Source organism: Lepidochelys kempii, chromosome 2 (genome assembly GCF_965140265.1).
Source record: "Lepidochelys kempii isolate rLepKem1 chromosome 2, rLepKem1.hap2, whole genome shotgun sequence".
Taxonomy (NCBI): Eukaryota; Metazoa; Chordata; order Testudines; family Cheloniidae; genus Lepidochelys; species Lepidochelys kempii.
Window position 1 is genome coordinate 117,607,708 of NC_133257.1, and position 22,535 is coordinate 117,630,242.

Here is a 22,535-nt window from a genome sequence, read left to right on the forward strand (position 1 = left end):
GAAACAAATAACCCAGCTTTGGGACAGATCCACATGGCCCCTGTGCACCACTCTAGCGATGCAAAGAGGCAATACAGCAAGTTTAACCAGCTGGCTGAAATTCCCTAATGTGGCAAGCCCAAGTAGCCCAGAGCTAGCACGACTGGATCTGTGCCATTGTCTTCAGGGGCATGATTAAGGGAAGCGGCATGCTCCTTTATAATCTGGCAATCCCCAGATGGCATAATAGCCCCTTGGGGGCTGTGCACCTGGCAGAACTTTGAGCAGCCATGAGAGGTTATAGGATTAGCCCCAGGAGTGTGGAGCAGTAAAGGTGTCTTATAGCTACTTTCCCACTCTCCTCCCTCCCTGCCACCCCCGCCACCCCCGGCTCCCAAGCTGATGCTGTGTTCTGCTTTGCCACAGCTAAGGCGCGAGACCCCTACATGAAGCAGCATGGCAAAACTTATTTTACCATATACACTGAAAATTGTATATTGAAATCCTCCTGATGTATATGTGTGTGTGTGTGTGGGGGGGGGGGGTTGGGGCAGAAGAGTGAGAGACACCCAAGGCTCCCGCAGCTGTTGCTGCTGCCTGGAGGTGGCGTGGGGAGGGCTTGCCAAGAAGGGAAGTCTCCCAGCCCTGAGGGGGGTGGGGAAGGGAAGGGGATATACTGCAGTTACTTTAAGAGCCCCCAACTATTGCCAGATTTCATTGCACTTGAGAACGTCTACCAGGAGCAGGAAAGAGAACATCTGAAAAGAAGGTACCCTGGCTAGCTAAATACTTTCTTCAAAATGCTATTAACTAATTGCCACATTTTGAAATGCTGCTTAAATGGGTATTTGGAAGAAACTGAGTTCTCAGCATTGGGTATTTTTCTGAGCAGGCTGCAGTGCCTTACACACACACACCAGCTTTATGCTACCTCAAAGAGAAATCTCTTATCATCCAATATCTGCAATTTCCCTTTAATTGATTTACTCTAGAGAAGTAAGTGGAGGAAAAGTTTTTGTCCCCTTTTTCTTGAAACCTGCAGGGTGTGGGAGGTGATTTTATTGTCTGGGTGTCTGTGGGCAAATCTTCAGATATTTTGTGTGTTTAAAATATGTAGAAACCCTATACAAGATATGATAGCATTCATTTCAAACACTTTCTAGTGTTTTGGACTCATGATGCAGTATAATTTATGTGTGTGTATTAAATCAGGGTAGAGAATTTGTGAGAGTCACTCACCAGAGATATTAATTCACCACTTAATCTGCAGTGATGCCTTTTTGGAGGGTTATGTACGTACATATGTATTTAATCCTAACCCATGGAATCTCCCAAATGTTTCAAAGTCTTGCTATTCCCAGACAAACGCTTTTGTGGTTGGGTTTATTCTTTCTTCTCTTTTTCATATATTTTGACCTTCCAAACCTCAGGGGATTGTAATCCATTGTTAGACTGATGCTTTCTGCCTTTGTTTTATTTATGTGAGACTGAAAATGTGTAGCGCATTGGCATCGCACACTTGTTATTTGTTTCTCCCTCTTAGACGTGGGGCTATAGCTCACTTTTCTTTTCTCTTGCTCTCCTTTTTCCTTTTAGGGGATTGCAACACTGTAAGAATGTCTGAACCAACGCACGCTGACAAAGAGAAAAAAAAAACAATTCCCCCTAGCCTGAGTGGCCGCAGAGCCCTCCCTCCAAACATCTCCAATGCTGAAGAAGATGAGGTCCCTGTCATGGAGATGACTGGTTTGGTACCTAGGGGATTTAACCTGAAAGGTACAGTGTACTGCACATTTTAAGAGTTGAACCCTTTCTATATTTCCAGTAGCTACGTTTATGTCTACGAACTAAAACAAAAACACTTGTAATAACAAAGTTAGGTAATAATAATTTGTTGTACTTCTGTAGCTCCTTTCATTTGAGGATCTCAAAGGCCTTTACAGACCTTAATGAATGAAACTTTGCACCATCCCCGTCAGAAAGAGGAAAGGAAATTATGTCTGTCTTACAGGCAGAGAAGTTGGCGCACAGAGAAATTAAGTGGACTGCCCCAGGTTCACGATGTCAAATAGTAGAGGGAGGAGGAAGATTCAGGAATATTTTGAAACTATAACACTGAGTTCAGTTCATTGTGACTTGTGGGGGTCATATTATTTGTTGTTCAAAAGCGTTCAGATGATTGCGGGTTATTTCTGAAAATGTTTTCAAATCTTGAATTAGTCTTTAAAATTACCAGAAATTGCTTGTTATGCTCCTGGTTACAAAGTTTACAATCCGGGATCAGAACTGATGATACGTGACTTGTATGTCAAACAACACTGAGTAACAGTTCTAAGTCTTTGGAACAAACAGGTTCACATGCCAGCTGAAAATAATATGAAAATCAGGACTGATGCTTGAATGATTCACTAACCTAAGAGGCTAAATTTATAACAAACATTATTTGAAATTAATAGGTGAGCTAGTTCCACAGAGCAACCAGGGCAGTATGATATAATAATACATGAAACTCCTACAACAATTTTCAGCCAAGGATCTCAAAGTATAACAAAAGTGGGTAAGTAGTAATATCCCCATTTTACAGATGAAGAAACTGAGGAATTGGAGAGCTTTAGTCACCTGCTCAAAGTTGCACATGAAGACTGTGTAGCCTTGATCCTTCACCCTAATCCTGTGCCTTAACCACAAATTCACCCACCCTTCCCATTCTAATACATAAATGTTTCTTTAATAAACATCACTTAAAAACAGGCAAGAAACTGTCGTGTTAAGAGTGGAACCATGGGCTATGCTTTTCAAACATCCTTGCTGTTGTATGTTGGTTTGTGTTTTGATATACTGTAGTGGAGTGAAACATGACATAAGAAGGTCCATCTCAGACTACTGTGGATCTCAAAGGAGAAACATTAATAAAATCAGGGAAGCCTAAGGTCTTTGGAAGCCTGAGAGGAAGATTAGAGAAGTTGTGTTGTGCGCCCGAACCAAAGCCCATTAAAGTCAATGGAAAGACTCCCACTGACTTTTGAGAAGCTTTGGATCAGAACCCATGTATAAGGGTAGAGTTGGGGGAGATTTTCATGGGGTTTTTCCACCAACAAAATTAAAGCTTTCAGGGCAAGTAAAAGGTAGTGAGAAGCCTGAAACATCCTCCTCCTGCCTCACTGGCAGGCCGAGAGATTATTAATGTACAAGGCAAGGAAACTGACGGCCTAGAACTCAGCCTCTAACTAGATAAGTGTAGAGGTTCTTTTGTATCAGAATGTGCTGAAGGGGAGAATCTGCCTGGAAAGAGTCACTGCTTCTGAGGGGACTCGTTTCCCTCACATTATCCCTTGGCAATGTTATTCCAGCAGAACTGAGGGAAAATGCAGTCGGCATAGCCAGAAAAATACATTTTGAAAAGGACCTGCAGGGTGTTTGATGGTGATTGGGGGGAGGGGGGAATTGCTGCTGTTTTCACCGCATTTTCAGAAATAACAGTAGGAATTACCTGGCCTCTTATTTTTTAGACCAGCATGTCTTACACATAACTCTGGCTGAGTATTGCATTTTGGGGTTGGTGCTTGCTGCACAGAGCAGGTGCAGTGTTGTACAGACAAGCACAAGGTAAGAATTTGCCAGCAGGACAGGACGTGCCAGGGAGCCGAGTCCTGTGTCAATGAGCATGCTTTCTGCCTAAGCTGCTTCCATGCCAATGCTACCACAATATCTCACAATCGCCAAACGATTTTATATTCACAGCACCTCTAGGACATAGGAAGTGCTGTTAGTCCCCCATTTTACAAATGGGGATAATAAGTGACTTGTACAAGGTCATACAAAAGTTTGTGGTAGAAGAAGGGACTGAACTTTTAGCTCTCAGGTCAGCACCCTGACCACTGGACGCATCACGTTCCACTCTTCCGCCAACTGCACAGAAGTCCCACATGCAATTTCTGTCAATAGGGGGTGCTGCAACTTTTCTGTGGAGTGTTCCTGCATTGGGAGGGAGTTGAGGCGATGCCATGAGAGAGCAGCTTTGCATAACATCATCCACTGGGAAACTCATGAGATTTCCTGACATAAGTTAATGATCTTGTCAGCCTTGTTATAAATGGAGTGTTGGTAAATCGGAGGGAGGGAGGTGAGCAGATGTCCCAGGCACGAGGAAAAAAATTGCTTTGGCTCTGACAAAATATTGGCCTCAACCTCCAGGGTTCTGTTAGTTCACCATTGGCTGTATGCCTCTGCTTGTAAGAAAAGGATCTAGAGCAAACTAGAGTGGGAAATGGGGAACTCAGGATTCCCAAATGGAAAAGTCACATAGAATTAAATAAAGAATAGTAACCTTGCTCTAGAGTGTTTAAACCTGCTGATCATTCTAATCAGGAATTGTATCCTTTCTATGGGCAGCGTTTAAAATTCTATATAGAGAATGTTTATCATGTATCCTCTCTGTGGGTGGGGTTATGATAAACTTTCTTTATAAACAATTTTAAACCCCAAAGTTTGTCATAACTCCATCCACAGAAAGGATACAACTCCCTATTAGATCGATCAGCAGTTTTAAAAACTCTAGCGCAAGGTTACTATTCTCTGTTTAATTCTATAGGATTCCTGAGTAACTGCAAGAAAGTTTAGTCCCTTTTAAATTCCACTGGACTTTTCCAGAAGGGCAGCAGTAAGAAATATTTTGAGCATTTTTACATGAAACAGACATTTCCCTCTCTGGTTTGTTCTAGATTGGTTTCCCACAAGGCAGCATACAGCTGATGATGAGAAAAGACAAGGACATACTCCTGCAACCCTTATTCATATGAGTATAAAAGAATAGCACAAGTATGTAGTAGCATAATCAGAAAGGCTAAGGCACAAAATGAATTCCATCTAGCAAAAGAAATACATTACAATAAGAAGAGATTCTATAAATACATTAGGAGCAAAAGAAAGACAAAGTAAAGTACAGCCCCTCTACTTAGTGGGGGAACAAGAACTAATAACAGACAACACGAAGAAGGCGGAGGTGTTTAACACCTATTTTTGCTTCAGTCTTCACCAAAAAGGTTACTTGTGACCAGATACATAGCAGAATTAATAACAAGGGGGAAGGAATGCATGCCAAAATAGGGAAAGAAGAGGTTAAAAAATACTTACGTAGGTTAGATGTATTGAAGTCAGTAGGGCCTGATGAAATTCAACCTAGGGTACTTAAGGAACTAGCTGAATCAATCTTGGATCCATTATCTTTGAGAACTCCTGGAGGGCTGGTGAGGTCCCAGAGGACTGGGCAAACATAGGACTTCTCTTTAAAAAGAGCAACAAAGAAGACCTTGGGAATTATAGACCAGTCAGCCTAACTTTGATATTTGGAAAGATACTGAACAAATTATTAAACAATATGTAAGCGCCTGGAGGATAATAGAGTTACAAGGAATAGCCAGCATGGATTTGTCAAGAACAAATCATGCTAAACCAATCTATTTTACTTCTTTGACACAGTTACTTGCCCAGTGGATAGGGGGAAAACTGTAGATGTGATTTATTTTGATCTTTAGTAAGGCTGTTGACACAGTCCCCCATGACAATCTTATAAGCAAACAAGGGAAATATGGTCTAGATGAAATTACCATAAGGTAGGTGCATAACTAGTTGAAAGATCATACTCAAAGAATAGCTGTCAATGGTTCTCTGTCAAACTAGGAAGGTGTATCAAGTGCGGTCCCACAGGGGTCAGTGGTGGGTCTGGTACTAGTCCATATTTTCATTAATGATCTGGATAATGGAGTGGAAAATATGAAATTTGTGGACAACACCAAATTGGGAGGGGTTGCAAACACTTTGGAAGACAGGATTAGAATTGAAAATTACTTTGACAAATTGGAGAATTGATCTGAAATTAACAAAATGAAATACAATAAAGACAAGTGCAAAGTACTACACTTTTTAAAAATGAAAGTCACAACTACAAAATGGGGAATTACTGGTTAGGTACTGAACAGGCTCTGGGAGTTATAATGGACCACAAATTGAATATGAGTTAACAATATGATGCAGTGACCAAAAAAACCAAACAAACAAAAAACACAAGCTAATCCTTGGTGTATATGAACAGGAATGTCATATGTAAGACAGGGGAGGCAATTGTCTCACTCTTCTTGGCACTAGTGAGGCCGTAGCTGGAGTACGGTGTCCAGGTTTGGGCCCCACACTTTAAGAAGGATGTGCACATATTGGAGAGAGTCCAGAGGAGACCAATAAATATGATAAAAAGGTTAGAAAACCTGATCTCTGAGGAAAAGTTAAGAAAACTGGGCCTCTGAGAAAAGAAGACTGAGCAGGACTTGATGAGTCTTCAAATATGTTAGGGGCTGTTATAAAGAGGACAGTGATCCATTTGTTCTCCATAACCACTGTAGGTAGGACAAGCAGTAATTGGCTTAATCTGTAGCAGGGAGATTTAGTTTAGATGTTAGGAAAAACTTCCGAACTATAAGGCTAGTGAAGCTCTGGAGTAGGCTTCCAAGGGAGGCTGTGGAATCCCCATCATTGGAGGTTTTTAAGAACGGGTTGGACAAACAGCTGTCAGGGATGGTCTTAGGTATACTTGGCCCTGCCTCCGTGCAGGGGCTGGACTAGATGACTGCTTGAGGCCCCTTTCAGCCCAGTATCTTTATGATTTACTTGTGAGTCCTTATCTACACTTTAAACAGCTTCATCAATCAGTACCTGGTAAATAATAATCTTATAAAAGGAATAAATCAGGTACATGGCCTTCATTAATGCAGCTGTGAGGGCCTACACTTATTTTTATTCAGTGGCCAGAGCAAGGGGGGATGCAGAGGGGATCAGTGACATAGGATGTAGCTCATGGTAGGGTTCTCGGGTGCAGGAAGGTCATGAATGGGGACTGCACTTGCCCGGCAGAGCAGTGCCTATCTCCCCACTTTTGTGCCAGGATAGAAAAGGGAGACTTGGGGCAAAATGGGTGAGGGATGAGTGTGTGAACTCTGAATCTACTACTCCACAGATCCTCTGACCACAACTCCTCCACCCACAGAAAGGACAGGCTGGATTCTGTGCCTCCCTGCTTCCAAGGAGAACCTCTGTGCAAAGCTGATTTACTTGAGCAGTATACAGAGGTCTGTTTTAGCTCCTAATTACTTACATATCACATTTGTTCATCAAATTATAATACCTGGCCATTTATATAATGCTTTCCAAGCCAAATTCTCCATGATTGTAAGGGAGCACAAGTCAGTTTAGAACAGAGCCACACTTGCTTACCCAGCTGTGAGTTTGGCCCTGCAGTCTTCAATGGAAAGTGAAACATTAGCTTACAAATTCCTAAAATGAAAGATGGGTGTGGTTTTTTTTCCCCTAGTTCAGCACTGGAAACTCATGCTGACAGTTGATAATCAAGGGGTCCAATATTGACCAGTAATAAAGATCCTACAGGCAGATCCTTTTGACTGAGGGTGTGTAAAGTTAAATAGAATCCAGCTCATTCTTTCATAGCTGCATTGATGCTAGCAGGAGCGTGGGGGAGTTGGTTTTGTTATGAAGTTAGCTAATATAAGTTAAGTCTGTTCCCTGTGGCGTGAGAAGATGCCATTTTTGCATAGTCATTTATCTAACTCTAACCGCAAGTATCTCTGGTATTTTTCAAACAGGCTGGGTCTATATGACATAGCTGATCTCAGCAGGAAATGTCAGCTGGAGAATATTTCTTTAATTATAATTCTCAGAACTTTGTTTCTGTAGTTTAAAATAGACTATTCAGGGAAGGGTATTCATCTTGCAAATTATTTCATGAAATGATAATGAAACATTAGGCCAAATATATTCTGTGTATTACTCCATTAACATCAGTGGATGAACTGGACCTATTTTCTGTCTAAGGTTCAGTTCTGGTACTCCATATTCAAAAGCACCCACAGAAACATCTGATGAAGTGAGCTGTAGCTCACGAAAGCTCATGCTCAAATAAATTGGTTAGTCTCTAAGGTGCCACAAGTCCTCCTTTTCTTTTTGAGAAAGCTTAAGAAAATTCTGGGTCAGATACCCAGATGGTGCAAATGTGCATAGCTCCATCGAAGCCCAATTCCTGACTCTATCACTGACTTGCTGGGTGACCTTGCGAGAGCCACTTACATGTCTCTGGGCCTCAGTTTCCCCAAACCCACCTGTGTTAAAGGTCTACAAAAGAGAGGGCCAGATCCTCAGCTGGTGTGAACTGGCATAGCACTGTTGAAGCTGGTGCAAACTGGCATAGCTGCAGCCACATTTGAACTCCATCAGTTTATGCCAGCTGAGGATCTGGTCCATGATCTTTTTGCAAGGGCAGACACATCCAGAGAGGAAAGAAGGAAGACAAAACTTCCTGATACGGGGTGGTGGTGAGGTAAAGCTCCGCCCCTTATGTCAAACATTTTTAAGTTGAGGTGTAGTAACTGGAAGCATTTACTGCTGATGTTCTGTGTTATGGGGTGTCTGCTTTAGAACAACCACCAAAAGGACTTTAAGGGGTTGGTTATAAAAAATCACATCTTTTATAAAGTGCCTTTCACCCAAGCATCTCAAACCACTCTACCAAGGTGGGTGGTATTAACTCTATTTCTCAGAAGAGGAAACTGAGGCACAGAAGTGAGACAGGGAATTAGTGGCACTCAGAAATAGAACACTGGTCTCCAGACCCCTAGCCAGGTACTCTAGTGACTAGGCACCGATGCCTCCCTACTTTCAGCTTGGAGGCAGGATTTGGGACTAGATATGGCTTCAAGCTGAACTTGAACTTTGACCCTCAGGTCCATCAATTTACAATACATACAGCTTTCAGACTAGCTTGGCAGAAAGCAGTTTTTACAGGAAGGAACCACTTTAATTATTGGGCATTTATCACAAGTCACAAAGCAATACCAGCTAAACCCCCAATTCTTCTGTCTTGTCATCAGATAGTCTAACCGTGACAATTAACCCATTGTCATCTATATGGGAAATCGAAATTTCACTCTGCTCTACCAATAAATGGCTACACAGGCTGTGCATTAGCTTAATTTAAAGCTGTATTTTTAAAAAAAAAAAAAAAAAAGCTTCATCCCTGCCTGGGAGATATCTTCAAGGGAGGATTGGGCAGGAAAGGAGGAACCTAAAGGGATTTCAAAAAGGGGTGGGGGAGCAGCTTTAAATTCCACCAGAGGCAGCTATCGCAGGGATAAGCTTATCAGCACATCCTCCAGCTGCTCTAGCCACACATCCTCCCTGACTAGCACAGTCTACTTGTTGAGTTGAGCTTTCCCCCTCATAGAATCATAGAATATCAGGGTTGGAAGGGACCTCAGGAGGTCATCTAGTCCAACCCCCTGCTCAAAGCAGGACCAATCCCCAATTTTTGCCCCAGATCCCTAAATGGCCCCCTCAGGGACTGAACTCACAACCCTGGGTTTAGCAGGCCAATGCTCAAACCACTGAGCTATCCCTCTCTTCCCCTCTAGGCTGCTACCATTCTCCACAGCTGAAATTACCCTTCCTGTCAGACTTTCTGCTGCTGGGGCTGTGTGCCAAGGCCTATGCCTGCAGTGTAGACACAGGAATGAATCTGCCCAAGTTTTTGCAAAGATCTTGCAGGGCACAGACACCATCTTCCTCCACGCCCTGGGGGTGCTCACCCCTCCTGTGCCCCGCCTCTTCCCACCCCCCTCTACCCCTGCCCACCTCTTCCTGCCCAGTTCCGCCCCCTCCCCCGAGCGCATCCCATGCCCACTCCTCCCTCTCCCACCCAGTGCCTCCTGCACTCCTGATTGCACGGGGCAGGAGGCGCTGGGAGGGAGGGGAGGCACTGATCAGCGGGGCCGCTGGCGGACGGGAGACGGGGGAGTGGGGAGCTGGCTGCCAGTAGGTGCTAAGCACCCGCTAATTTTTTTCCATGGGTGCTCCAACGCCTATGTTGCAGGGCACTAGCCATACGAAAGGAAAATGCTGAGTGCATAACAAGCCAATATACTTTGGGTATCTGCCTTAAGGAAAATACAGAGGATTCTGTAGGCAGGAATGTTGAAAGCAAGCAAGCCATAGAAAGCGAATGGAACAGGAAAAATACTAGCTTTATGGGAGCTTAAATAGGTATTTATGTGGATACCTACGTCATAAAGTCCTAGTAAGCTCCCTCTCACAGTCACGCTTTAGATAGAACAGAAGGAGCTCTTGAAAAGTTGACTCATGCAACTGGCGACAGAATGATGCAAGTTCAAATCACAGCATAACTGAATGGAAGTGCTCAGTGGGGGATACGTGTTGTGAAGCATGGTGAAAATGAAGATGGGGAAACAGCTTGTGACATAGTTTTACCATAATGGTAGGATGAACCCTCTGACTGCTACCAGTATGTTCCACTCCGGTGCACTCAGAGATATGCCTTATTAAAGTGTTCCCATAACAGGCCAATAGGATGGCATATGAGGCAGTAGATTCCCCGCCGCCTCCAACTGGATAACCACAGTTCTCTGTGTTGCTGAATTACAATTTAATTCAGAGACAGTAGTATTGCCTCCAGTATGCATTATGTATCTGCATCATTCATGAGACCTTCTTTAAGTCTCTTAACTTTAGTAATCAGGATTTCATCCAGGTATGGGAAAAATTCTAATGTATTGTGCCCAAATATATACGTTGTTATAATTACCAGGATCACCAGTGTTTTGGGATAGATACACCTGTATATGTGTGAGTGCTGCAGCTGTTCTAGCCCAGGGCTCATTTTAGGAACAAACTACCGCTGTGAGCCCATTTGAGATAATAGCATGAAAATTTTCTGCAAGGAGTTCAGGTACCCTGGTGATAAGTATGATATAATAACCTGAGTAGAAGATTTAATTAAGTTGTTGTTATAGTGATATTTTTCCCCGTGAACCAAGCAAGTGGGTCAAAAGAAGCAGGGCCAAAATTTTCAGATGTGGCCTCTGATTTTGGATTCATATGTTTTTGGATCCCCAATTTAGGGTCCACCTTTGGCCTGCTTTTCAGAAGCGCTGACCACATGCAACACCCATGCTTTCAGCTGGACCAAGGTGTCTCAAGTTGGGCACCCAAAATCAGAGGCTATTTTGAAACTTGTTGGGCCAAAATGAAGCAGAGGAGACCATCCCACTGCTGTGCCAAGAACAAACACTCTGATCATTAGCAAATATGAGTAATGCAGGGCTCAGGTTGAATTCCTGATCCACTTGAACCACCCCTGTTCCAATTTGACAAAGGAGCTTGACTTTCAGCAAGCTCGGGTTGGGCACCCTGGTTTTGTTGTGATGTGATATTTACTTTGTAGTGTTGTGACATCTGCTCAGAAGAGCCCAGTATCCAGGTGCTCATACCTTGAGCACCAGGAGGAGGAGGTCTGCTTCCCTGTGTAGCCAGCCTTTTCCTTCCACCCAAGCTCTGGAGAGTGCCTCTTTTGGGATGGTTCCCGGGGATACCCAGGGGTGTGAGGCACCTTGCTACCACCTGCCAATAGTGTGAGGAAGCCTTTTCTGTACCTGCCATGGGTGAGCTCCCCAATTCCACCAGCCACGGGCAATGCAAGCAGTGCCCTCTAAGCCTCACAGACCATGCTGTTACCCTACAGACTAGCAATTGGCACATCCCAAACCCCCAGCCCTCTGTCTCCCTGAAGTGTCCAGCCCTTGTTCCATTGGACACACTCAGTATTCACAGATTCACTGCTTCCACAGAAACAGTACACCCCAGCTCTGCCAGTTCTACCTCACATCACCACTCTGCTTAACTCACAGCACTTAGATATGTTTACAGTGAAATCAAGTGTAAGTTTATGTAAAAAAGTGTAGAGATTCAAGTGTTAGCAAGAAGTAGTATTGGAGACAAATGGTTACACATACAATCATAACACACATTCTAGAGCATAGACTTAATTAACAAGATCCTCTCATGTCTTGTAGAATATTGTTTACCCCCAGAATCCTTGCAGTACTTTACAGCCAGGTTGGCTGTGACCTTCCTTTCATTAGACATGCATTCTGCCAGTTTGCCTCCTAGGTGAGGGATCCCATGTGTTTCCTTCCACCCCAAGATATTCCATACCAATCCTTGGAGTTTATTCAGAAACAGGACGCACGCACGCACGTGCACACACACAGCCTGCTTATTTCTCTCTTGTAGATTTTACAATCCTTAACTCCTCCCCAGGCTCCGCTAGGCATACATTGTGAGGCATTCAATACCCAAATAACCAGACAGGGAGATAGGTGTCTGTTACCTCCTGCCTGAAAGGAAGATGTCCGAGGCATGTCATCTTTTGGTGAGCTACCTTAACTCCATGACCTTAAGGACCTAATTTTCAGTACAGAGACATAATTCCTTAAATACTATCCATACGTACATGGCCTGGCTCTGGCTCTTAGCCCCTGAGGCCCTGCCCCCAGGCCGGAAGCTGGATCCACCTTGGGGTAAGAGCTGCACGGGCCGCTGTGGGGAGCCATGGCCCCTCCACTTGCCCTGGGCTGGGGGCACAGACGGCGGGGACACAGGCCAGGGGCTAGCTTTTGGAGCCCCCCACCCCAGGAAAGTAGAGGAGCCTGGGCTCCCTAGCCCAGCTCTGGCTCCCAGTTGAGTAGGGGCATGACCCTGGGTAAGAGGAGGGGCAGGAGCAGGGCCTCATAGGGGGAGGGGCCTCTTGGCCCCCCACTTTTAGGAAGAGTCTGTTGCCCCTGCCACACTCTGTTTCTCATCCTGCAATCCTAAGCCTCCTGCACTATTCACCTTCAAGCTTCTGCAACCAATGAGACAGGGAACCTATATAGTCAACAGCCTCACTTGTGACACAGCCCAGATTCACCCCTAGAGCACTGGACTATTTTATAACTCATTTCATATAAGGGGCCTGATTCTCCTCTCTCGAACCCTACAAAGACATTTACACATGTGCCAAGTGGGTATAAAATGTAATCAGATGATGATTTTCCTCTCCACTTCAGTGGGGCTATTACCAAGTAAGGTACTACTCAATGTGAGTGAATGAGCAGGATCAGAGCCCATAAGCGGTATGGTATCAGTATGAAACAAAGAAACTGATTTCCCCCCCCCCCCTTTTGTGTGTGTACATAGATTTTCTGGAAGTTAAGGAAGTTCACATGTTCAAGGGTGACCAGGATGTTAACAAGCAGGAGCACCATACTGACAAGTACTACCACCCTAAGTTGATTGTACGCCGTGGACAGCCTTTCCTTATCCAAATTGACTTCAACCGTCCTTACAAACCTGAAAAGGACCAGTTCTGGGTGGAATACCTTATAGGTAAGTGCCAAACAGGAGCAATGTAGTGTTAGCAAAGTAAAGTTTATAGAATATCTATATCTGTTCCAAATAATATAGTATCTAAGGGCCTGATCTTCTATTAAAGTCAGTGAGACAGTAGGATGTGCTTAAAGCTGAGCATATGCATTAAACGCTTTGCTGAAATGGGGCCTGGATCCGGCTAGCCTTACTCATTCATTTAAGTCAATGGAACTACTCATATGAGAAATGTGAGCAGGGTTTGTCCCTCTATGTATATTCAAAAGCTGTACTTTACTATATTGGATTGCCAATGTTATCACTGGTTTATGTTTAGGGGCAAAATGATAGTGGTGGTGGGCAGATTAGAAAAACTTGTTACAGTAACTCCTCACTTAACATTGTAGTTATGTTCCTGAAAAATGCTACTTTAAACGAACTTATGTTAAGAGAATCCAATTTCCCCATAAGAATGAATGTAAATAGGGGGGGTTAGGTTCCAGGGAAATTTTTTTCGCAAATATTCCCTGCGGAAACTGAATGTGATGATGAACCCACGCTATCCCACTGGAGCACACCACTCCCTCCACTTTCCAAAGTTCCGGGGGCTGCATGTGTGTGTGAGACAGAGACAAACCGTGTGTGTGTGTGTGAGAGAGAGATGCGCATTGCCCCTTTAAGTACACCACTCTACGTACACTGTCTTTTTAAGTAGATCAGCAAGTTGAGAGAGCTGCTGCTGCCAGCAAGCTCCCTCAGTCCCGAGCCCTGTCGTGTCTCCCCCTCCCTGTTCTGTGGAGATGGGGTACAGGAGTGGGGGGAGAGGGACACCCTGACATCAGCACCTCTCTTCCCCTCCACCCACTGCACAGCAAGCAGGAGGCTCCCAGGAGCAGCTCCAAGGCATAGGGTAGGAGCGGCACACAGCAGTCGGGGGAGGGACACCTGAACTGCCCAGCAATTGATAGCCAGCTGGTCGGCCACTGCACAGGGAACTTAGGGGAGCTGATGGGGGGGCTGCCGGCCCACCCTGGTTCCAAGCCCCCACCAGCTAGCTCCAACAGGCTTCCCTTCCTGCAAGCAGTAGACAAAGCAGGTGGCTGCCAAACAACGTTATAAGGGAGCATTGCGCAACTTTAAATGAGCATGTTCCCTAATTGATCAGGGACATAACAAAACAATGTTAAACGGGAGGATGTTAAGTGAGGAGTTACTGTACTTGCAATTTTGGAGAATCTAGAGAAAAGAGCACGAGATTGTAGTCAGGAGAAATGGCAGAAATGTGTGTGTTGATATAAAAAATAGTTCTATGCACAAGGGGAAAAACAGAACACTAGAACTGTGAAAGTTTCTATAATGTGTACTTGCAGCTCAATATATATTAAACTGGAAAATTCTTAGGCAAGGGGGGAAAAAGATTGCAACCTTGGAATCAGAAAGGTATTGCAATCATAAAGATCAGATCATGAGTCATCCTGCACAACTACTCAGGAGAATAAGAGCAGGCATATGGTGACCCCTTGCACCAGATACCTCCATCACAGGGAGAGGAAATGACCCCCTCCTCCAATGCACCAGCCAGTGCAGACAGGGGATAGGCTGCAGGATATGTCCTTGGTAAAGAAGGGGGAAAGCGAGAAAGCAGACTGCAAGTCTGAGTCACAAACTGCTTCCCACTCTGCTTCTGGGTCAGCGCAGTCATACGCTGCCCCATACAGAGGGCTTTTGGTACAGTCACAATTTCACCGAGTTCTCTCTCAATTTTTTTTCAGACATCTCTGTTCCTTCCTGTTATAGATTGTGTATAAATTGGTTTGAATTGACATTTAATATAGCTTCCTGAGAACTGCATTTTAAAACTTGTATTACTGATTTTTTTTCTGCTCTTGGATTATGATCATATATCCACTTATTAGATTTGTTACTCTATCTTTTAAACATATACATGATGAAGAAGTTGCAGTCTGCAGTTCCCCCCGCCTCCCACTCTGTTACTTCTCATTTCAATTAGGGTTAGGAGGCATGTTGTGGTAGTCTAATGAGCTGATTGGCTAGAACATCCGTAAGTGCCTTAAAATTTAATATGCACAAAGATTATTAGTCCTTTTGGGGATTTAATTGAATTCAAGGCTTTTCCAATTCATCTTTATATCTTTAAACAAACAGCTATAGATTGAAGAAGTGAAAAATGGAAAGTTTGTTTGTTATTGCATTGTGTGATGTATGATGAATAAAACAAATTTCAGAATTCTTTATAAAAGTGATCTTTGTTTTTAATTTTTTTATTGAAGAATTCTAAAACTTTTTAGATTCATTTCCCATACATAACATGATGCAATAAAACAAAGTATACATGTGCATCGACAGGGCTCTTTCCCAACATACATCTTCCAAGTTTCACACCATGGCTTCATGGGAATGCATAGTGTACTGGTATGCAAGGGGCAGTGTCTGGTATTTCAGTGGTTGCAGAAGAACCTATGATCCAGTGCTCATTGAAGTCAGTGGAAAGACTTCCCCCTAGATCACATTAGAGATGGATCTGAACACTGTGGAGAAGCTTGCAATACAAACCCAGTTCCACATCATAACTTTACAATCGACTCCTTTCTTTATGATGCACCAAACCAAAACCCCAGAGCCAAACTTTTTTTTCTTTTTCTTTTTAAAGCTTTGGAGTGTTTGAAATCCAGATCCATCTGTTGGGGCTTGGTCACAATTCTAGTCCATGTTCTGTGTAATTCAGAAACAAACGTTGCATTTCCCAACTTCCAAATGCTCAGCCCAGCCACTGGCCTCTCTCATCCTGACTCTAGTCAGTCCCTCCAGTGCTGTGTCTGGACCAGGCCAGAGAGAAGTCACCAGCAAATAGCTACAGCAAACCTTTTTATTAAACAGGAGCACAGTGGGAAATGATAGTCACCTCAGACATTTAGAGGGATGAGCTAATGGACCTTGTTCTTTAGCTTAGGGGCAGCAGCACAGGGTAGTCTCCTTATGTGGCCCACCTGGCTGAGTGGGACAAAGCCCTACCTTCTGCCAGTCAGAGCCAAACTTGCTCAGTGTGGCCCCGTCAATGAGTGGCAAATTATTTCCACAAATCTAAATCCATATTCAGCCATCCTGCTATTTCTTGCTGAGCATCTCGTATGTAGTTCTTTTTTGCAGTCTCATGTTCGTAGGTTCCAATGGGAACTGAAAGCACTCGAGCACCTCTTAGGAAACCCTCAGCTGTAGGTAAGCAAGAGAACAAGGAGCTAGTTTTTATGAAGGAAGACTTAGCTGCTTTTCTCCTAGTGATTCAAAGTGCAGTGTTTCAGAGTTGCTATTCTTTCCGCAGGATGTCTTTCCCTGAGGAGATGACAGAATTTCACAATACTTAAAGTAGTGAGCATCCCTTGATTAGTGAAATACTTGATGGCAGTACACTGTTTAATACTTGATGCTGTTGGGCAGCAGTCAGACCTGCAGCATGTTTTCTGATCATGGTGCAGGACATAGCTTCCAAAAGGCAAGCAACGAGCTGCTGCTCTATCTGGTGATAAGCTTCCAGCCCTACTGAACTCACTGCCAGCACTAAGCAAGCTGGAATCCAGAGCACTGCTTAATACTCAGCACTCCGACAAATGTTTCTCTATAACCACATTGGGGTGGGGTTTTATGTGGGCAGCAACAACAAAAACAGAACAGTACACGTGGGAGGAGGAAGTCATGTAGGAGAGCTAAGCTGACATTTTGTATTGGCAGTATGTTTGCATCTTGCTACTTCCTTCTAGTGGAAGGTTCAATATTTAATGATCTTGAGGGGACGGGGAAGAGGTTTCTCTACAAATACTTAGGACCAAACAGAGACTGCTGAAAGATTCAGCATTTTGTTTGCCATGAGGAAACTCACTCTGTCTGCATTTAGTGTCATGTTCCTGGGAAGCAGGCACCTGGCTTACCAAACGTAAGCCGGGAATTGGGCAGACAGCAGCAGCAAATCACTGCAACCCAAGCCAGAGCTTTGGTAGATAAGAATGTAAAAGGTATTGCATGAAAATAAGTGGTGATTCAGAGGAATGTTGTAGATTTGAAAGTTTTTAAGTTGATGAATATTAAGCAGCCTTACAGGTGACTGTAATGACCTGCAAAGATCCTCCCCTCCTCTATTCACAAACATGTAATTTAAAATAGTCAGATAAGAGACCATCACAAAAGAAGCCATCCCAGGTTTTACAGCAGATTTAATGCATTCCAGGGCGGGGCTTGAGGTGTTTAAGGCTCAATCCTGTGTGGTGCTGAGTATCTCAGCAGGAGCAGATGCCCTTGGTTCCTGGTGAATTCAGTGGAGGTTGAGGGTACTCAGCACCTTGCAGGAGGTTCTCTTTGCAGGATCAATCCCTTAGTGAGTGCTGTGTAGATACCAACATAGAACGTATGTGTTTAGTAGGGTGACCAGATGTCCCAATTTTATAGGGACAGTCCCAATATTTGGGCCTTTTTCTTACATATCCCCCCACCCCATCCCAATTTTTCACACTTGCTATCTGGTCACCCTAGTGTTTAGTAAAGATGATTCTTGCTGACAGTAATTCAGCATGGAGGTTTAATAGATTAAAGACCAGTTCTGCTCTTAAAAATGACTCATAAGCGTGGGAACTAGAGTTGTGGGGGGTGCTGCAGCACCCCCAGGCTCCCAGCTGCTGGCCCCACGCGTTCAGGCTTCTGGATGCCAGCCCCACACGCCTGGGGGCTCTGCTGCCGTCCAGGGTCCCAGCTGCTGGCCCCAAGCCCAGGTCTCTGAGGCCACCCTGCGCCTGGGGCTTTGCTCCTGGCCTCAGCTCAGGGAGTGGGGGGAGTGGACAGGGGTAAGGGGGCTGGCTTTCAGCACCCCATTAAAAATGTTCCAGCACCACTGAAATGACTGAGTAACAATGGCACTTATATACTCCAGAGACCTGGTCCCTGCGTGTATTCAGATTTATCACTGTTTACTTTCCTGGCTAAAATAAATTTTTGCTATTCTTTAGTCCTGTTAATGTTGCAGAGCGCTATGGGAGAGTGAACTGGATTCCATTCTGGCTTGTGCATTGATAACAGGACTCTGAACTAAGCTAAATTTGGATTGCAGAATCCTTTTAGTTGGTAATGAATCACATTGGGTGAACTCTCCTTGCTACCCTCAATAGCCTGAAATTTGTTCTCTAGAGACGTTTCATGAATAACAAATTTGCAAAAACTCAGTCTGATTGCCAACAACTCACAAGCAGAGTGAAGTTAACTGAATACATTATTACAAATAGTTCACGCAGCTCCATTTAAAAATATGTTGTTTCACAACACCGTACCACACAGCTACCTAGTGAATACAGTACCTTAGCGGAATGTTTCTGTTAAGATGATCAGTAGTGAAGTTATGTAAATGTTAACATTTTAGACAGTTGTAATTATGTTTCACATGTAACACCTCATTGAATATGTTGTCCTGGGGAAGAGCAACTTAAGTTCTTCTAGCTCTTTCTAGGAGCTCCATGAGAGCTGTGCTGGTTGAGGCTATAAAATGGATGCACTGAATCAATGAATCCACCAGACATCCTGGACGTATTCATTGCCGGTCAAGTTGGGGCTGTGTTGGCTTTCTGGCAGCCTCCTGGTGAAGGGGCAAATGTGGGTATTTTGTGCCACTGTAAGCCCCACAGCAGATTTTTCACAGTCAGGGAGGGGGCTTGTGGGAATCTGCCCATCTGTTCATATTGCTGCAGATAACTAGGCTGGCACCAGTGCTGTGAAAAAGCTCCAGTACGAGCACTTATTTAGAATTGGTAGTTCTAACTATGATTTCTTCGAGAAACAATTGTATGATTCGGTCTGCTAATATGGCCTTCAATCTCACTTTTCATAGTAGTTTCTACTCCTGGGGGAATTCTGCAGCATGCCCTGTAGGGGTGCGGGTATCTGGGCTGGGGCACCCTGTGGCTGGGCTCTGGGATGTACGGGGTGAGGGTGTCTGGGCTGGAGGGCGCCCTGTGGCTGGGCTCTATGGGGGAGCAGGTGAAGGTGTCTGGGCTGGGGGCACACTGTGGATGGGCTCTGGAGGTAGAGACTGAGGGTGTCTGGGCTTGGAGGGTGCCCTGCAGCTGGGCTTTTGGGGATAGGGTGTACAGGTGTGTGGGCTGGGGTGTGTACACCCCATGGATGGACTCGGGGGGAGAGAGGGATAGTGAGTGTCTGAGACCAGAGGGGAAGAATTTTCCCCTAAGATGTGCCCAGCTGACACATGTGACGCACCCACACTGAGGTTCCCAACAGAAGCACAACAGAGAAACAGGAACTGGTTTGTCATAGGGGTTTCTTTACCTCTCTCTACTCCTGGAGAAATCTTTCTTGTTGTCTGCATTGTTACAGACATACTTGCTGACCAATATTTTGAAATAAATTACCAAATAATTGAAACTGGTGTGATGATATTGTGTTATTTTGACAACTAAAATATGCAGAATTTTGCAGAAATTTTAATTTTTTGGCGAAATTTTTTTAATTTTGACACAGAATTCCCCCAGGAGTAAATAGTTTCCTGTACACTACCAAAGCTGTTGATGACTTTATATGGTACATCCTTATTCTAATGAGATATTTCTATGCATTGTTGTAAATCTTAGGGCTAGTCAGACCTTCCTTAAATGGCTTCATAAACTCATAGATATTGGTCTATCTATAAATGTTATCTTAAACCTCTAATTTATCAATACACTTCAGAAATGGTCATAAATCCCAGACCTCTTGGCTAATCTTACCCCCACTTCCCATGCATCTATAAATCAAGGAATATTTCTCTGAAACTAGAGCAGAAACTTCCTTCTCTCTTTTCTGTAGCCTTATAGGACAATGCTCAGAGAGATTGTTACTCACATTAAATCAGTCAAGAGTAAAGAATTCTAAGGCCTGATCCTTTATGCTTTATCCAGGCCAAACTCCCCGGAAAGTCAAGAGGGTATTTGCCTAGTAAGGACTTATGGGGTCAGGGGCCCGGTCCAAAGCCCTCAGAAGTCAATGAGAGTCTTTCCAGAGCCCAGGTCCTTAGTCTACTTTTAAAGAAAAAAATGTCACTTTTAATTGATCAGAACTTTTTTTGACATTTAATACAGAAGCAGTAAATCTCATGCTTTGTGAGGTTAACATTGCCAGTGGAGTCGTTTTTGCCCATTGGATCCAGAAAAGATTTTTGACTATTTGAGAATGTTGCCTGGGATGGTCTGTTTTCTTGATGGCATGTCTGGTAAAGCACGTTGTCTCAGTCATTACGACAATATGCAAAAGCGGACTGCCTCGGTCTCTGTGACATTGTGGCAAAGCACATTTTCTGCCTGTTTAATCAAACGCCAGGGTTTAATTAAGTAAATATTTTTCCCCTTTAAAAAGAATGGATTCTCATAAACATACAGGAACACATGATGGGCTGAGCAAAGAGTCCGTGCCGTGTCCCATGTTGTTTCCATTTTCTAAAGGAGCTCCCATTCTTTGGAGCCAGAATTATTTATGACCATTGGAACACACTTCCTAAAATTGGTCCAGGACATAAAAACAACTGCATGCCAGCTGCTAGCTAAGAACAACAAATCTGTTTGTTTTTTGCATGATAATGTCAAGGGTATATTTTTTTCACCCTGGCATTCTTTGCCAACAGCCAGAAAGACGTAGGAAAGGAATTATCTGAGACCTTCTACAAAGTCAGGATTTTTTAATGCAAAAGGACCTAGATTCTGTTGCCCAATTACATCCATGCAACAACAGTAACTTTTAAAACTTGGCTTCTTTTTTAAAAAAATGCCTGTAATAACTCAGAGTTAGTAATAGTTAGCAGTGAGTGTTTAGCCCGTTTTAGCCCAGGGAATGTGGTCAGATCTGGGTAAAGCTGTGCTGAGATGGGTATGTGTGTTTTTTCTAAATGTTTTCAAGTCTGCATGCAGCCCTGCTGAAGGTGATGCTGTTTGAAGATGGGAGGGAACCAGATGTGACACTATAGGCAGCCTCTTAGAGACACTAGTACCTTCAAGGATTTGTTCCTCTTACAGGCTGTGATCATTTGGGGCAAGAAGGTTGGTTTTTTGTTTTGTTTTTTTGACAGCTGGGTGTTTGTAAAAATTATTCATGAGCGTTAGCTAATCATGGTCCCAGTGCACCCACCTACCATCCTCAGTCTGTTTGTTACAATAAGGCTTACCTCTGTTACAAGGCTACTATATTCTGGCTCTCAGCTCCAACTTATTTATCATCCTGTCACAATTGTTATACTTCCAGGACCTGCTTGGAAATGGATTCTTTATGCTGTGTATGAAGGGTCTATCTGGGTAAAATGAATGAGTTGAACAGGAAAAATATTAACCTTACTGTGTATATAGGAAGACAGATTCTGGCCTCTTTCTTTTAAATATCTGCTAATGGCTGAAAGGGATACTGTGCAATATCATGGGGCCCCCATATTTTGATATAGATCTTAAAACTAATGCAATCTGGAGCGGGGGGAAATGTCCTCTGGAGTCTAAATATATCTTTAAAAGAAAATTCCATTATTCTGTCTGCCAACAAAAGTATCCCCAACCAACACCACCACTGATTTGTGGGACCTATCCAAAAACATCTTGCACTCCCTCTGCTGGCCCTGCAACAGCAGTTAACGAATATGCCCTAATTGCAGAGCAATACTGATATCAGTATGTGCTCGCTGGTGCACATACAATGAATTAAAGCAAAATGACATGTTAGCGACAATCTTGATTAGAACAATGGAGCTGGAGGAGGAAAGCCCATGAGAGTTTTCCCTGACTCAGAACTGACCTGATGTTTGTTAAACTGAAAATAACAACCTTGGTATCTATTTTGGCAGGGTTTTGTTTAAAGAGCTTGTTAACTGGAGGAATATCGCTCTTGTGTTGCTGACTGAACCTTATTCTGCCTTCCTTCCTCTCTTCCCCACAATCAATGTAAATTCCTCCCATATGCTCTACAACTATATCCAGCACTAAGCCTAGCATACTATAGTAACTGACAGGATCTTAAGGTAATGCTGATATTCCAAGCAACTGAGACATGCTTTAAACAGAGCAAATTTCTATGTGGGATACATATGTAGGTGACCACAGGTCTTTGTTTTAATTTAACTGGTTTATTCTTTTACTTCTAAATCAATATGCTTGTAGCAGTTGTTGATGTGATGATGGATGGTGAGAGTTTATCTCCCTGTACAAAAGGCTGGGCTGTGGTTTTTGTAGGTGCCTTTCCTCTTGTTTTTGGAGTACCTTATTGCACATTCTGTTACT

The 22,535-nt window shown here is 43.7% G+C and overlaps 1 protein-coding gene across 1 annotated transcript in view; it reads left to right on the top strand.

Annotated features, from left to right (window-relative positions):
• Positions 1-634: 634 nt before the first annotated feature.
• F13A1 (coagulation factor XIII A chain) overlaps positions 635-22,535 on the top strand; it is an 88,783-nt gene continuing 66,882 nt past the window's right edge. Inside the window, exons 1-3 of the mRNA XM_073332122.1 lie at positions 635-748; positions 1,576-1,755; positions 13,069-13,257. Of these exons, the coding sequence (XP_073188223.1) occupies positions 1,596-1,755; positions 13,069-13,257 (349 nt within the window). The 5' untranslated portion in view covers positions 635-748; positions 1,576-1,595. The remainder of the gene's footprint in view (positions 749-1,575; positions 1,756-13,068; positions 13,258-22,535) is intronic.